Here is a 17,041-nt window from a genome sequence, read left to right as displayed (position 1 = left end):
CATCCGATGTACTTGCTACATCATAAGAAGAATGGCATCTACGCTAATATTAGTCTCTTTCATTCTTATTCCGAGGTCACCGTAGCTACATGGATTCAGTCTGTATCCAGACCAGATGGTGGATCAGCACCTAGAAACGACCTCTACAGCCCTGAATGTCAGTGGAGACCATGTCAACTAGACGAATCCTACAGACAGATCCCCTGTGAAGACCTCGTCACAAGACCATGGGTACCAGACAAGTGCTCTGCTCAATCTGACCTGGGTTGCAGCCTGGAAGTAAACCACGCCATGCTGGTTTCGTCTGGCCAGAGGAGAACTGGCCCGGGGGAGGTACAGGGATATCAATGCAGCAACCTATGTCAGGCTTGTAGCAACGATTTACTCCTTGTCTGGTTCCACATGAAGGCTCAGCAGAGCATGAAGGCTCTAACACCTGTGCCATGGCCAAGGCATTGGGCTCTATCCATGGGTAACATATTGGGGGTGGCTCAGGGATGTTCTGGGCATTTCCACTATATGCCTCGTTTCCTTTGAGGTATGCATCTTGAGAATAGGCCTGAAAAGAAGGGAGGTTTTATTAAATACAATGAATGAATGAATGAATGATACTAATTGCACTAAACAAACACTTGAATGCCAAATAAGTTCATTACTAATATGGTTAATGTTGTATCAAACATCAAAAATGTTACTTCTATACTACTTCAAAAATAAAATACAGGAGGCAAGTTGACCCCCATTTTAAGTTCAAATGCATCCAAGGAAAAGTGACAGGGGAAAAGGTCAAGTAGCCGGACTCAAATGTCTTTAACCTCATGGAGAGATTATGTATCAGAAGCTTACCTACCTTTAGCTGAGGAAAGAGAGCAGTGCGTAGACAAGAGGAAAAAGCAAGAGGAGGGTAGCCTTTCACAGACGCTAGTGGCTGCTCTGTTATCATCTTATGAAGTCAACAGCCAAGTAATATCCTTAAGGTCTAAATACCATATTCTGAAATTACTCCTATTTACAATGAACTCTCTTAATCCAGGTTAATATATAAAGTTATTTGTGTCCCAGGAGTCTCAGCACAGAGCGCAGGCATTAATGCGAGTGTAGACGTGATAGCTGGACTTTTGACTCTACACCTGAGGTGTCAAGTTACACTAGCAGACATGTCCCTCCCTCTCTCACTCTTTCTCTGTCTGTCTGCTCCACCCCTTCTATGAAAATAAAGATGACTCAGAAGGCGACAAATAAGGTGTAACCTCAAGGCAATGGAATAAATTAGGGGCAAAATGTATTTTGTGATTGGATAAGCAAATACACAAGCCTGTACACAAGCCTGTAGTTCTTAATATAGGTAAAGACTGTATTTTAATACACATTACAGGTATAAGGGGAGAAGTAATACACATGCACTTTCATGCAAAGGCAAAGAAACTTAACCACAACAGGGCAAAATTACATAACAGAAGAGAGGGAGCAGGTGACAGGTTTAGCCCCTTCTTACCAGAGCTGTGATATCCCTGGAGAACTGCAGCCGGAAGGTTAGATTGACAGCGGGAAAACAGAGGAAGAAAGAACAGGAAAAAAGAGCAATGGTGAGGGAAGATGACAAGAGCTCTAAAAGTACACCAGAAGCAATCAGCCCCTACTCCAGACAGTGCTGCTGTCATTCTAGTGCAGGATAAAGCATGCTATAAATACACATTGCAGCAGAAAGAGAGACTGCTGGAGGGCTGCCAGCCCGGCACCAGAGATGAACTAGGCAGAGGAGGACACACTTGAGATCAGAGGGGGGTGACTGCTGCTCTTTTCTGGAGTGAACCATATAAAACTTACACACACACACAAGCTTATGCCTATCTTGCCTAGTGTGGCCTATGTGGCTCCAACCGCACAGTGATTGTCTGCACAGTTCCTGTCTTTTCGGATGGCAGCTTCAATTTGTTATTTTTCTCTGTTGTTTGTATGCTCTTTGGACCCATTAATACCTGATATTAAGATCCACCTCAGGTGGTCCAATTACAAGTGCTCAGCTAAGACTTATTGCTGTCTACACCGGGTGGTAATATGGGTCTCAGATGTGCCTTTATTTATCCAAAAATAAATAAATAAATAATAAAAACCTGCTAAAAATCATATTTTCTCATACAAAACAAGTTGTGAAAATACAAGTAAAACATATTGTCTGATATTTTTGACAAAGTACGTGTTATCTGGCAAAGTGGATTTAAAACGTAGCCAATGCAGTGCAAAGGAAAAAAGATCAGAGAATGAATTTGACCTACAAATAAGGTAAGCAAATGGATGGACATACTGTACTTTTAAATCTATACCTGCCTTGGTGTTATAAATTTTTTACCTTTCATCTTTGTTTGTCCTTTACCTGTTTGTTTCAAGATGCTGCAGTGTTTCACAGTCAAAACATGCGCTTTGCAAAGTGCTGCTTTGGATCTGATCGGCTCACTGTTTTGCATGCTGTACTTGTTGCCCTTCCGATTACATATATTCTTCTTAAACACACATGGTAATATAATCCTTATATCTGCCCCTACTCTGCCTACATCCATTCTTTATACATAACTAACTGCTAATGTTTGTTTGTCATCAGCATTGTCATAAAGCAATGTTAGATTACAGCTTTTGCCCTAAATTTAATACCCTGTTTTACATTCTACATACAGGTTATGTGTAAAAGGGACTCGTAGTCATAATCATTCAAATAAATTATGCTGCTTTGTAAGATGTTTTTTTTTTGCTTCACAGATAAGGCAATCCTGGAATGCACAGAAATAAGGTCAATAAAAAAAATGCCAGTGGCGTAGCAATGTCCTGACTTTTAGAAATTACTGAACACTTTAGTTACTTTAGTAGTACTTTACATTTTTTTGTTTCTTGTTTTTTTTTGCTTAATCACAGACGGTCTAAGGAAAATAATTGGAGCCGTCACGTAAAACAAAGACTTTAGACGAAACAGAAGTTCTCTAGCTGGTTGCTTCAGCAGTGGGTGGGTCTAACACACAAGTGATAAATCCACTCTCCGTGTTTTAATTTCAGCAAATCACCTTGGCTGAATGCAAACAGTTATTAATATTCATGGGTACAACAGCATGCAAACAACAGACACTGAGCTGCAGAAAACAGTCGGTCTACACGAAGGAAGACAAAAAGAAAAGCCATCTCTGACTACTGTAAGTTAGTGATCGAAAAATGTTCACAACTTGGCTGTTCGCAGGAGTTCTATTCATAATTTAAATAAGCAAATCTGCAACTTTTGGTAAAAACCTCAGCAAAGATCTACACTTCTAAGTTAAAACATAAATTGCATATCTAAAAAAAAAAAGTTACCAGGTTTTGAAACACACTTATTGATGAAAATGTCTAAATAAATAAAATAGGTCAAAAATAAAGATTATGAGGGTCAATAAACTTTTAATATGTTCTTAATCTCTGTCCTGATTACTTTTTTTAAACAAAAAAATATATGACAAATAATATAAAAAAAGAACAAAACAATACCTAAAAGCAATAGAAATAATACCTCAAAGAGTAAAATAAATAAATAAATGTTTGTGTGATGTGATATGATATGACATCAATCTCTGCTAGAATCAGAGATTGATATCATAACAGAGGTGTCATAGAGAGCTTGTTGTCATAGAGAACCACTTCCTGTTAGCTGAAATAACAAGCATGAGTGCCATTCCTACGTAAGTCTTAAATTCAGCCCTGGATGGACTGTCAAGTCAGAAAGTGCCCGAGGGCTCCATAGTGGAGTTTCAGTTTATGTGGTTGGCATGTAACAGCCTGAGATTTGGAGCTCCATCTGGAATGTGCTCAGATATGAGGGTGGCATTATGCCCCTAGTTCTGAGGAAAACCTCATTATAGCTGAATTCAAAATAAGCACACACACAAACACAAACAGGCGCCATCACGCTTCTCTGCTCCGCTGGATCACTGAACTCTGGCTGGGAGAGCATCTTCACACACAAACTGGTGCTGTTTGTTTCCACTGGTCTGCTCTCCTTCCCACAGTTATTTTTACTTGAGTAATTTCATTTTCAATTAAATGTCAAAAGTCTTTTGATCATGACACACACACACACACCACTCATTCAGCATTGAATACCTGAACATACGTTGCTGCCCAAAACATTAAAAACAAGAGGGTAGATGAGGGAACTTGAATTTCCTCAAATAAAAATTCAGTTTAAATGACCAAGGTTAACAAGCTAATATGAAAGCCTGAAGAGGAATTCATATTTTTGCGCAAGAAATCGAAATCAAACCTACCAGCTGTAAAATGTCTTCATCTTTTGGCATCACGCAGAGCTCCAGAGACGTGTCACTGCAAAGAAAAGTTTTGAAAAGGTAAAACATAATATTACAGATGAAGTCATGACTACAGTCACGATTACTGTGCTTTTTTAGTAAATTCAAGAAAAAGGAAGGACTGCTACCTGTTAATTTCAACTAAAATTACGCAATAAACAGCATATTCATTAAACTTCCTCAATGATTAAGAGATTTATCTAGATCAAGACTTAGCAGGAACAGATAATCAACCCACAAAATAAGGGAAATAGGGGCATATGGATACAGAGCAGCAAGTATTCCTGGTTTAGGTCAAATTTAGTTTAAAATCAAAAACTACAACTAGTTACCAGACCAGATCTTTAACCATGAAGGCTACACCACCCCTTAGTGGCTGGATCAGACAACACAAGTTGCAACATTACCTGTTCTGGATAAGGGCAATTACTTGTGAATACGTCTTTCCAATGATGCTTTCTCCATTGACTTTTACAATGCGATCCCCTGTAGGAAAGAGAAACAAGAAGAGAACCAGATGCTGTAGTTCAGTTATGTTAATACGTTTTATGATATGTGTTTTGAAATCTATACACAGGCTTGTAAGCTCTTTAATGATTATTTGAGAAACTGAAGATCCACATGATTCTGTGGGAAGAATAATTAAAGATTTGGAACTCAAATCTTGGATTAAGTATGTTCAGATACATTGTCCTTCACGTCTGCTGTGATCTCATAGCTTTGGCCATTTGATAATACCTAGAATATCTGACACTTTTGAAAGAGAGCTGAACTGAATCATGAATGAGCTAACTTTAGCTGGAAAAATGACTCTTTGTTATTGTCCTCTTGCATTATTGACAATCTATGTTCCTGTTTGACACAGTAAAGCTGCTTTGACACAATCAGTATTGTATAAAGCGCTATACAAATAAAGGTAAAAAAAAAAATAATACATTGACTGATGTGTGCTGAAGATGAGATTCACAGGAAGACCAGGCCAGCAGCGAGAGATTGTGAATAAATGTGGGAACATATGTTACAGAGCCTCCCAAAAGTCTTTCTGACGATGCCAAGAAAGTAGTGATAACTCCACAGTGTTTTTTTCAGGTTCAGACTGATCACACTTATGTAACATCTCAGCTGCTTATGACAAGGTTCTACCAATTCATTTTGGATGTTGGCTGGTGGTATGACCTCTTGCCTGGTTTACCTCCAACTGTTTAGTAGTGATGCTTCCATGCCTCAATAAGCCCAGATTTATGTCTTAAGGGGGTCAACCAGCAGGATGTTTTCACGGTCTATCCGTGCTATTTTTATATTTGTTACTGTATGCACATATGCATCAGATAGAAGTCTTTGGATGCTGCATTTTTAAGATGGCAAAATAATTCAACTATTTTAACAAAATCTCATATGCCTACCGGTATTGTTGGTAAATGTGCTATTTAAAAGCATACTACACATACAATCATATTTTAAAAAATGTAAATAATGCAGTGCCAGTCTGGTTGACATTCCAATACTGCCACACAAAATCGTGCTGGATGAGATGATGGATGAAAAAGACACACTCGCTTTCAACACTCAAAAAAATGATCTTGTCAGTGTGAGATTTTTTTGGATTCCATACAAAAACATGGGGTATCAGACACCCCAGTCTGCAGGAAGTTTATGTACGCTTTTGTAACATTTTTGGTTACAAACCATCTCTCCGCTTCCCTAAAGTCATGTTTTGAGTGCAATTCAAAAAAGAGAAAACACAAAATAAAACAAAGCTAAAGATGAATTTGAATGATATCGTTATTTATTTTTCCCCCAAGCATGTCTATAGATATTGTGATAATATCATTATTGTGAATTATTTTACCCATGATATCATCTAGTGACAATCTGATACCATGACAGGCCTACAATGAACCAATCAGAACGATATTGAGGAAGGGCAAGCATTTTCCGCTTACTGAGTGTCTGCTACATGTTAGTGTCTTAATACCCTAATTATGAATTACCAATGACAAGCCTACGCATTAAAAACATGTCTCCAGACCCGTGTATTCTGTGTCTGTACCTGTGCAGAGTCCAGCTCCGTGCGCAGGGCCGCCCTCTTTCACCTGCTTGACAAAAATGGTGTCCATCGGCTCCAGTCTGTTCCGTGTTTTCCCTGATGACAAGAGACATAGAGCAAGAATTATTCAAGAGTCTGATTACAAAACAACAATAATAAAAAAACATACAAAATAAGCAGGACGCTTCCATGATTTTTCCATGTTGTCATACATTAGAAAGGAATATCAAATCTATCAATCTCTTTTTCATTTGCATTTCCAAAAATGTCACAGTTAATGTCTTACACGACTTTTCAGACTGATATCGCATGACGAGACAGCACATGTTAATCTACTGTACTCTAGTCAAGCTCAGTGGATCTTCTGTGGCAATCTTTCATACTCTGATCTGAGTAAAGTGTAAGATATGAGCATGCTTACGTGTGAGAGTGTGTGTGCACATATTTGACAGGGTTAGATCATGCTGACAACTGCATGCTTGCAGGGATACACTGAGGGAAAGTATGTGTGCTGTCTGAAACAAATATAACCTTTTATATAATGCATAGATCTGACTGAATATCCACATCATGACAAAGTGCACTGAAAAGTATGCCATATTAAATGCTGCATGCCATATCTGACCTGCTAACTCATCCACTACGTTTTTACACATTTTGTCTACTAGTAAAAAAAAAAAAAAGAAGAAGAATCATACTCCACAATACACAGAAACTGCATAACAAAGCCTTTGCAAAATGCATCATCTTTGGGACAACTGCCATGAGCCAAATATTGAATTATCAGATACTGTAGGCCAATTATCTGCACGTTTTCATCATTTTCTGTGCTTAAGGAAAATCTGTAGAATTATGTGGAATGTTTAAACAGAGCTGACTAACCAAATTATTTAATAAGCAAACACTTAAGGGGCAGGAGACAAATGCCAATGTCTTTGTTCGCTGTTCAAATTCTGCAGAATCATATGATGGCAGATTATGACTGGCCTACATGTACAGTTGTCTGGGACCAGAAAAATCAAAGCCACACCAGCACAGAAAAGTGCACTGCAGAAAACACCCACCCACTAAAGACACATTTATTTATACATATATGTATTTGGAGCTGTGTTACACTGATGTGTGGTGTCAGGCTCCCTCTACAGGCAGATGAGGTATTGCAGAACATTTTCACTGTGTACTGAATGATTTAATACCTCACAGACCAAATTACATACTGAGCACACTCTGTTTCTGACATACATCTGGGTGTTTGTAATATACATGCATTAGTTTCCGACTTCATGTCATGCTATGAAAAACTAAGAGACAAAATGGATGTTTGAGTGTCAAGTCAATTTTATTTACAATTAAATATTGCTTTAAAGCCGCTTTACAGAAAATTCAATGTGAGCGTCACAAAATTCAGGTTTCAGGAATCAGTAGTTACAAGTAGTATAACAAAGCAGCTCTACAGAGGAACCAAAAAGCAGTTTCCTCTGGCTTTTATGAGCAAATTGTGATTCCAAGTCCACATACTGCAACTAATAGTATTTAACTTAAAGGGGTCATATGATGCTATTTTAAAGATCATTATTTTGTGTATTTGGTGTAACAGAATATGTTGACATGCTTTAATGTTCAAAAAACACATAACACTCCAAAGAGAAAGGACAATTTGAAATCGCATCATATGACCCCTTTAAAATAATAAATTCTATAGCTAAAATAGCATGTAGTTTGACTTGCAGTAGGAGTCTGGAAGTTGGTGTCTCCTTGTGAAAACAAAGTGTGCTTAATTTTATTGAATGTGCACTTGTAAGCTGCACAGTTATTTAAGTTGAGTAGAGTAAAGAAGTTGTGGTATATGGTATGAACATCTTTTCTCAATCAGTTGCCACAATGGGGGCCATTTTATTATTATTATTATTATTATTATTATTATTATTATTTCAAGTACCCCTGGTTTATCCAGTACTGAACATTCACCCATATCCTGTAATTCATATGATCAATTGATGGTTTTAGAGTAATTGGATACTATCAATATAGTGGCTCAGTACCAGACCAGGAGGTTAATATTTAATTCCACTACATTTGAATTGTAGTTCAATCTGATTAGTATTGGCATCACGTGAGAGGCTATGGATAATATGATATGGCTCATCCTCATCTATTGAATCAGGCTGCCAAGACTGAATTTTTAATGGATTTATTGAGAGGTGAAAATAATCAAATGCTCGAAAGGATGTCCCACTGATACAGTTATACGATTACAGTCATCGACTAATGGGCTGTCGATGTCAATCACAATATCCGTGGTAATGGTCATTTCAAAGGTACTTAAATCTGCAACGCTTCAGAAGACTTAGCATATAGAGCATGAGTTGTACACTGATCAGCCACAACATTAAAACCACATTCTTAATATCATGTAAGTCCCCTTTGTGCTGCAAAAACAGTTCTGATACGTTAAGAGATGGACTCCACAATACATCTGAACATGTCCTGTAGTATCTGGCACGGAGACAGATAGCCTACTCTAAGTCTTGCAAATTGCAAAATGGGGCCACCGTGTATCAAATTTGTTGGTCCAGCACATCCCATAGATGTTCTGGGGAATTTGGAGGCCAAGCCAACACCTTGAAGTCTTTGTCATGTTCCTCAAACCACTTCTGAAAATTTTTTGCAGTGTGGCAGGGTGCATTATCCAGCTGAAAGAGGCCACTGCTATCAGGGAACACCACTGACATGAAGGGGTGTATGTGGTCGGCATTTTTAGGTAGGTGGTACATGTCAAAGTAACATCCACGTGAATGCCAGGACCCAACATTTCCCAGCAGAACATTGGCCAAGACATAACACAGCTGCTGGCCTGCCTTCTACCCATAGTGCATCCTGCTGCCATCTCTTGCCCATGTAAATGATGTATACACACCATCCACCTGATCTAAAAGAAAATGCGATTTAACAGACCAGGCAACCTTGCTGGACCATTGCTCCATGGTCCGAGTCTGACACTCACATGCCCAATGCAGATGCTTTCTGTGGTTACAGGGGTCATTATGGGCCCTATGATTGATTTGAGGCTACACAGCCCCATATGCAGTAAACTGGTGCATCACAGTGTGTTCTGACACATTTCTCATCATGGCCAGCATTAAGTTTTTCGGCAATTTGAGCTACAGTAGCTCTTCTGTGTGAACGGACATGACGGGCTTGCCTTCGCTCCCAATGTGCATCAATGAGCCTTGGGTGCCCATGACCCCGATGCTGGTTCACCGACTGTCCTTCCTTGCACCACTTGGTAAATAGGTAATAACCAATACATATGGGGAACACCCCGACTTGCCATATTGGCCAAGACATAACACAGCTGCTGGCCTGCCTTCTACCCATAGTGCATCCTGCTGCCATCTCTTGCCCATGTAAATGATGTATACACACCATCCACCTGATCTAAAAGAAACTGCGATTTAACAGACCAGGCAACCTTGCTGGACCATTGCTCCATGGTCCGAGTCTGACACTCACATGCCCAATGCAGATGCTTTCTGTGGTTACAGGGGTCATTATGGGCCCTGCTCATTGGCATCAATGAGCCTTGGGTGCCCATGACCCCGATGCTGGTTCACCGACTGTCCTTCCTTGCACCACTTGGTAAATAGGTAATAACCAATACATATGGGGAACACCCCACATGACTTGCCATTTTGGAGATGCTCTGACTGAAGTCTAGTAGCCATCACTATTTAGCCCTTGTTAAAGTCACTCACATCTTTTTGCTTGCCCATTTGTCCAGCTTCCAACACATGGAATTCAAGAGCTTACTGTTCACTTGCTGCCTAATATATCCCACCTCTTGATAGGTGCCATTGTAACAATATAATCAATGTTATTCACATCACCTGTCAGTGGTTTTAATGTTGTGGCTGATCAGAGTATATTTATTTATTTAGGTTTTAACGCCATATCAGCTACATGCTAATCATTCTAAAAACATGTTAGCAATACAATAACTACATGCTGATTATGTTAGCAACATGCTAATCATGCTAGAAACATGATTAACAACATGCTAATCATGCTAGCAATATGCTAATCACGTTAGAAACATGCTAACAACATGCTAGCATCATGCTAGAAACATGCTATTAACATCTATCTAAATTTTCAAACTTCAAGCTTTTACAACTGCTTTAACCTTTCAGGCTAGGCTTTCTCAAGTCAACCTCAAAGTTTGTCTTGACAAACTTTTTTTTATCTAGTTTCTGAATAATATCATTGTCTAAAATAATTTAAAATCGGACATTCTATTAAAATGTTTTACACTCAAAAAATTCTTACACAAGTCACAAACTGGTTTCTCTTCTCCTTTCAATAAATATGAACGAGTGAGTCTTGAATGTCCGATTCAACATCTTGTATATACAACTAGTGTTGTTTTTGGCGGCCTGTTTTAATTTTAGTTTTAGTCTAGTCTTTGTGTGAAACTGTCATTTTAGTTTTTATTAGTTTTAGTCACGTTCATACTCTTTTTAGTCTACGAAAACTGATGACATTTAGTCAGGTTTTAGTCGACGAAAACTGATGACATTTTAGTCTAGTTTTGGTCAATGAAAATTGTATTTTAGTCTCTTTTTAGTAATGCAATTCTATTTAACCCAGTCAATATAGTATAAGTACCTAGTAGTATAGACGAAACCAAAATTTTCTTTTAGCCAAACCCATTTCAAACAAGGTTATCTTATTATATTATTGTTACCTTATAGACTCAAGAATACATCCATTCCAGACACGGAAGACGCTCTGATTTGAATTTACAACATTTATTTTACCAACCAAACATGTTAGAAGTACACACACATAAATTTAAATAAAGACGAACCCCGGCTGGCCGGCCATCGGTCCCTTTCTCTGTGTCAGACTTAACTATGTTTTTTGTCGTCTTCTAAATAATGCCTCGAGTGGGGCTTGAGGAAGTGACGTCGCCTGCGTCTGCGCAGTGCGACCTGATGCAGTGAGACACAGGAAACAGAAATACTGCAAAATAATAATAATAACGCGACTAAACGAGACGAAATAACGTTATAACATTTCGTTTCGTCTCGTTTTGGTCAACGAAAATGAAGAGACATTTTAGCATAGTTTTTATTTTGTAAACCACATTTAGTCTCGTTTTTATTCATCAACAATATTGCATTATACATTTTATAGTCATCGTCACATGACCAGCATTTACGTTGCATCTCGTCTCGTTTTCGTCACGTGATAAAGGTTCGTTGACGACGATATTTAGTCATAATTTTCGTTGACGAAAGCAACACTATATACAACCTGTAGCTATACTACTATAGTATACTAATAATTGCAAGGTGTTCAGTTTTAAAGACACAAGTGCTTATAGGCAGGACATAGAATCTGTGCAAATTAAGAACTTATGTTGGTGTTCCTTTTCTATTTGTTCTAGAGCTAACAGTAATGCATAAGCTTCAGCTGTGAAAATTGAACTTTGTCCATGGATGCTCTTGCCAAAACGTTTTGACCCAATCACTAATGCGGCATATACATCTGACTTTGATATATCTGTGTACACTGGTACATGAGATGGTAAGCAGCATCTTATATTCAAGAATCCCTCCTGATAAACATTCAAATGATTTAGCTTTTTTTTATACTGAGCCATGTGCATCATATTAAATTATTATTTTTTTTAAATATCCCAAGGCGATATAGGGCTCAAATGTGTTGATGTTATGATATTCATATTAATATCCAAGTTTTCCAAATGGGATTTTATACGGATTCCAAAAGGACTGATATATCTAGGTCTAGCCTCATATATATGTAAATACTGAAGGTGGAACACTGAAGAATGCTGGATTACTTTTGTTAGTTTTTTTTAATCAGTGTATATGTTACTTTTAATGTGAAGCACAACATGAATATTCAACATGCTCCTTTGTACAGTACTTCACAGAAAAAAAGAAAAATCGATAACATGAAGGTGAATAAATGATGACAATCTGTATTTTCAGAACAGTTTAAAGCATCTTTTTAGAGCTGAGAAACTAACAGCTATAACTCTATTCTGATCTGAATGTGTCCACATGTGTGATGATGTTTCACACTGGCTGGTGTGCCAAATTCTCCGCTGTCCCTCGGGTGACTCATTCAAACATGCTTTTCTTCAACACATCAATAGAGGGCAGAGGAGGGCACGCTGAAAAAAACGGCTTTGTGTGGACAGGTTTGTGTAACCCCCCCAGCATCTGGAATCTCTTTTGTTAGTCTGTGTGAGTGTGTATGGGCTTGTGAATAAAGAACAATGCTTCCACAACAAACACACAGCTTTTACTGGACAGTTTGCTTCTCACTAGCTTGCAGTATAAAACTAAAATCCCCAGCTTAGTTCATATCCCAGTGTTCTCTTCTCCGGGGCTCTTTCTTCTTTCAGCGTGAGGTATATAAAATAAATGACTGATGTTTTCAGCTTGAACTGCACTCACCCTCAAAACCCAGCCAGTGTCAACACACTATATGACTTATTGTGAGAAATCAAGAACTGTTCTGCTGTAGGCAATCTGCACCTGCACCTCAAACTGCTCGTGTGGAACCAGTGTCAGGCAGTCAAGTATACAACGCTCTAGGGTTTGTGGGGCAAATGAGTTCAACCCAAAACCAGGCTCTGTGGTAACTGCCTGAACCACTTGATTTACACAAGCATACCTTATTCTTCTCTACCATCTAAAATCCCCGATATATTCAGTGAAGTTTCTTCATTCTTCAATCTGGTGTAAAAATAAGTTTAAAACAGGTGAGTAATGGTGTTTTGGCCAGATTTTGTTCGAAAACTCAATAATATGCTTCACATTATCATTCAAAAGTTTGGAATAATTTGGATATTTTTAATGTTTTTCAAATAAGTCTCCTATGCTCACCAAGGCTGCATTTGTTTGATAAAAAATACAGTAAAAACAGCAATATTGTAAAATATTTTTACAAATTAAAAACACTGTTCCTATTATCAACGTTAAAAACAATGTTTTAAAATCAATGTTTTTGTTGCTTAATATTTTTGTGGAAGCGGTGATACTTTTTTCAGAAATATTTGATGAATGTCAGCATTTAAAAAAAAAAAAACTTTTGTAAAATTAAACATGTGAATTTAAATTAATCAATTATATCACTTTAAACATTTTAATGGGTCCTTGCTGAATAAAAATATTACTTTGTTTATATATAAAAAAAGTTTTTAATGGCAGTGTATGGTGGTTTCCATAAAAAATATTTTCAACAACTGATAATTATAAGAAATGTTTCTTAAGCACCAAATCAGCATATACAAATGATTTCTAAAGAATCATGTGATACTGAATGCATGGCTGCTGAAGTAAATTACATTTTAAAATATATTAAAATAGAACATTTTAGATTGTATTAATATTTCACAGTATTACTGTTTTTACTGCATTTATCATCAAATAAATGCAGTCTGTGAGCATAAGAGATGTCTTTCAAAAAGCTTTTAGCCTGAGACAGTCAGTGAAAGAACCTAAAGAAGTCAAATCTGATTGGCTGACTGCACAAATTCATAATGTGTTCTCTGGTTGATACAAAGAGCTCTGCCAAACTCTGCTCTATAATCTTTACTCTAGTATTTTCCACTCTTCTCTATTTGACCTAATCTTTCCTCCGTCTTTTTTCCGTCTCTGTGTGTGTTATTTTGGCTAAAGTCTCTCGTGCGCAGCTGGCCCTCCTGTTGTTTTGTGTTGGATAATGTTGTTTGGAAGCGGTTGGGAGGACGCCCATTCCCTTGATTCCCCTCAACATTACACAGCAGGGCCAAATTCCTGCACAACACAGCACAGACTCTTTCTCTCTGTCTCTCGCTCTCAGACAACGGAGGGAGAAAGGGAATAATTAAGGAACTGGACTTGGTATGCAGCACAAGTGTAAAAGACATGAAAGGCCATCACTTATCTGACTCTCGTGAACAGAAAACCGCAGGAATATACTGTGCAAGATAGTATTATGACAGTGCTGAGAAAACCCTGATGATCCATGAATTTAAAAGAAATGGAAACAACTCAAAAATGTAACATTTTCTAATTTAATTTCTCAAATTAATAACAAGACGTCCTGAATATATTATATTTAATTCCCAAATATACTCATATCTGTTTCTAATAAGCTCTAAATGGCAAGTCATTCGATTTAAAATACAGTATAAACACCAAAGGATCACTGTGTGTTCTTACTAGGGTTGCACGATAAATCACATGCGATATTTAATGCGCATCTTGTCAGAAAGCCGGTTCTGTAATCAGCGGTAAATCTCCATCACGTGCGTGCTTTCACATTGAGCAGCATTAACTATACAGAGCCATTGTTCACTGACGAGCTGCGCAAAAAATCGCGCAAATATGAACGGGGTTTTGCGCAGCTTGCCTGTGAACAACGGCTCTGTGTAGTTAATGCTGCTCAATGTGAAAGCACGCACGTGATGGAGATTTACCGCTGATTACAGAACCAGCTTTACTGATAAGATGCGCGTTAAATATCGCATGCGATTTATCGTGCAGCCCTAGTTCTTACCCATCATCATTCTGAGCTGTCAGTCACCTTGTCTGTTGCCTAGAAACCACTCATCACACACCATACATTTCAATAAGAAAGCTGCACAAGCTGCCACCTCTATTGAACACACCACAAAACATGTCGGTAATGCATCAATCAGTCCAACACAGAAATCACTGCAGTGACCTTGGTCAACCAGAGTTTTGACAATGGCAATATCAATATCTGGAGAGCATGATGATAGACCTATAGGTTGATATTTGAGATTATCAACCTCTGCTGATAACTGTGCATACCTACTTGATTGGGAGAAGTGTATGTTCTTTTTTCACAAGGGATGGTGGTATTAAATGATAATGAAATGAATACTTGAAAATTTTAAACCATAAACAGAATAAAAAAATAAATAAATAAACTAGTTAAGCAATGCATTAATTTTAAAATTACAAGAAAAATATCTAAGTAACTTTTCTCAAATAAGAAACGCCAATCACTCTGTTTTCCCATTTATTGACAGACAGCTCTCCTGTTCCCATGTTGAGAGAAATCTGGAGTACGTGCAGATGCATCGTGTGTGCTGTGTAAACATGATGGTTACTGTAGTTCTAGACTAAACGTGAACATGCATTTACTCATCTCACTTTGAGTTGAATTACTGAAATAAATGAACTTTTCCACGACATTCTAATTTATTGAGATGCACCTGTATATTGGACCACAAAACCAGTCATAAGGGTCAATTTTTCGAAATTGAGATTTATACTAGGGCTGCATGATAAATCGCATGCAATTTTTAATGCGCATCTTGTCAGTAAAGCCAGTTCATATATGACTGTGGTTTTGCGCAGCTTGTCAGTGAACAACGGCTCTGTGTAGTAAATGCTGCTTAATGTGAAAGCACGCACATGATGGAGATTTACCGCTAATTACAGAACTGGCTTTACTGACAAGATGCGCATTAAATATCACATGTGATTTATCGTGCAGCCCTAGTATAAATCTCAATTTCGAAAAATGGACCCTTATGACTGTTTTTGTGGTGCAGGGTAATTATATACATATATATAAATAAGCTTTCCATTGATGTATGGTTTGTTAGGATAGGACAATATTTGGCCGAGATACGATTATTTGAATATCTGGAATCTGAGGGTGCAAAAAAATCGAAATATTAAGAAAAAGGAAAAAAATATATATTTATACATACACACATTACATTTCCGGTCTTTGGTGTTTCTAGTCAAATTAACATATTTTCCAAACCGATAACAGTGTCACAATGACCGTCTCGCGACGTGAGGTTAGCTGCACTGAAAACAGATGAGAGCATATATATACAGCTCCCAATCGGGGCGAAGTTTTGTCCACAAAATGATAAGAGCACACATTATTTTCATTATTATTTCATACACAGTTTTTTAACTTAAGCAGTGCAAGCCATGCTCAATTTCTTTTGTCATCATTTATGCACGGCAAACAGCCCCAGACATGGACAGATTTGCTGGTACGCAAAGTATTTTACAGGAATTCCTTAAGCTTATTGCTGTTACTGTGGCAGCCAACAACAGCATAGCTTAACCCTGCACACATTTTTATATTTAGTTATATAAAAAAAAAAACATGTTTTAACATGGATTTCTATGGAGACCGGAACACGAGAGCACTGAACTTTCTTCTCCTGTGTCCTATTGCACCAGAGCTGAAAAGTTAGTTTGAGCTGCACCCTTTACATTACAGACATGGATTTGCATTTCCTTCAGCCTGAGGCTTATTCATTTCACTTTTGTCTTGAAAGCGCTTTTACATTTGCCAAAAATATAAATTTTTATATTAAAAACAAACAAGCAAACCCAGCCCAGATGAGAAAAAGTAATGCAAAACTAACATAACATTACTTTTCATAAAAAGTAACAAATTAACACTATTAGTTACTTTTTTAGGGAGTAAAGCTATATTGAAATGCATTACTTTTAAAAGCAACTTTCCCCAATACTGCACATAACACTGGACCTGTTCATCTGTAATCAGGTGCAGGAACACAGTAAAAGTTGAAGACAGCAGCCAAGCTTGTGTGTGACAGCCGAGCCAAAAACACATTGTTTTTTGTGAACCC

At 37.7% G+C, this 17,041-nt stretch overlaps 1 protein-coding gene across 1 annotated transcript in view; it reads right to left on the bottom strand.

Moving 5' to 3' along the window:
* Positions 1 to 17,041, bottom strand: part of LOC107755714 (rho GTPase-activating protein 21-like) — a 125,753-nt gene that overhangs the window by 24,038 nt on the left and 84,674 nt on the right. The window contains exons 5-8 of the mRNA XM_016572598.1: positions 6,373 to 6,465; positions 4,730 to 4,808; positions 4,284 to 4,338; positions 1,496 to 1,519 (exon numbers count right to left, since the gene is read on the bottom strand). Of these exons, the coding sequence (XP_016428084.1) occupies positions 1,496 to 1,519; positions 4,284 to 4,338; positions 4,730 to 4,808; positions 6,373 to 6,465 (251 nt within the window). The remainder of the gene's footprint in view (positions 1 to 1,495; positions 1,520 to 4,283; positions 4,339 to 4,729; positions 4,809 to 6,372; positions 6,466 to 17,041) is intronic.

The sequence above is a fragment of the Sinocyclocheilus rhinocerous genome, unplaced genomic scaffold (assembly GCF_001515625.1).
Source record: "Sinocyclocheilus rhinocerous isolate Xijiao unplaced genomic scaffold, SAMN03320098_v1.1 scaffold1193, whole genome shotgun sequence".
Classification (NCBI taxonomy): Eukaryota; Metazoa; Chordata; class Actinopteri; order Cypriniformes; family Cyprinidae; genus Sinocyclocheilus; species Sinocyclocheilus rhinocerous.
Note: the sequence above shows the minus strand (reverse complement) of the source record. Positions and strands in the feature narration are given on the sequence as shown.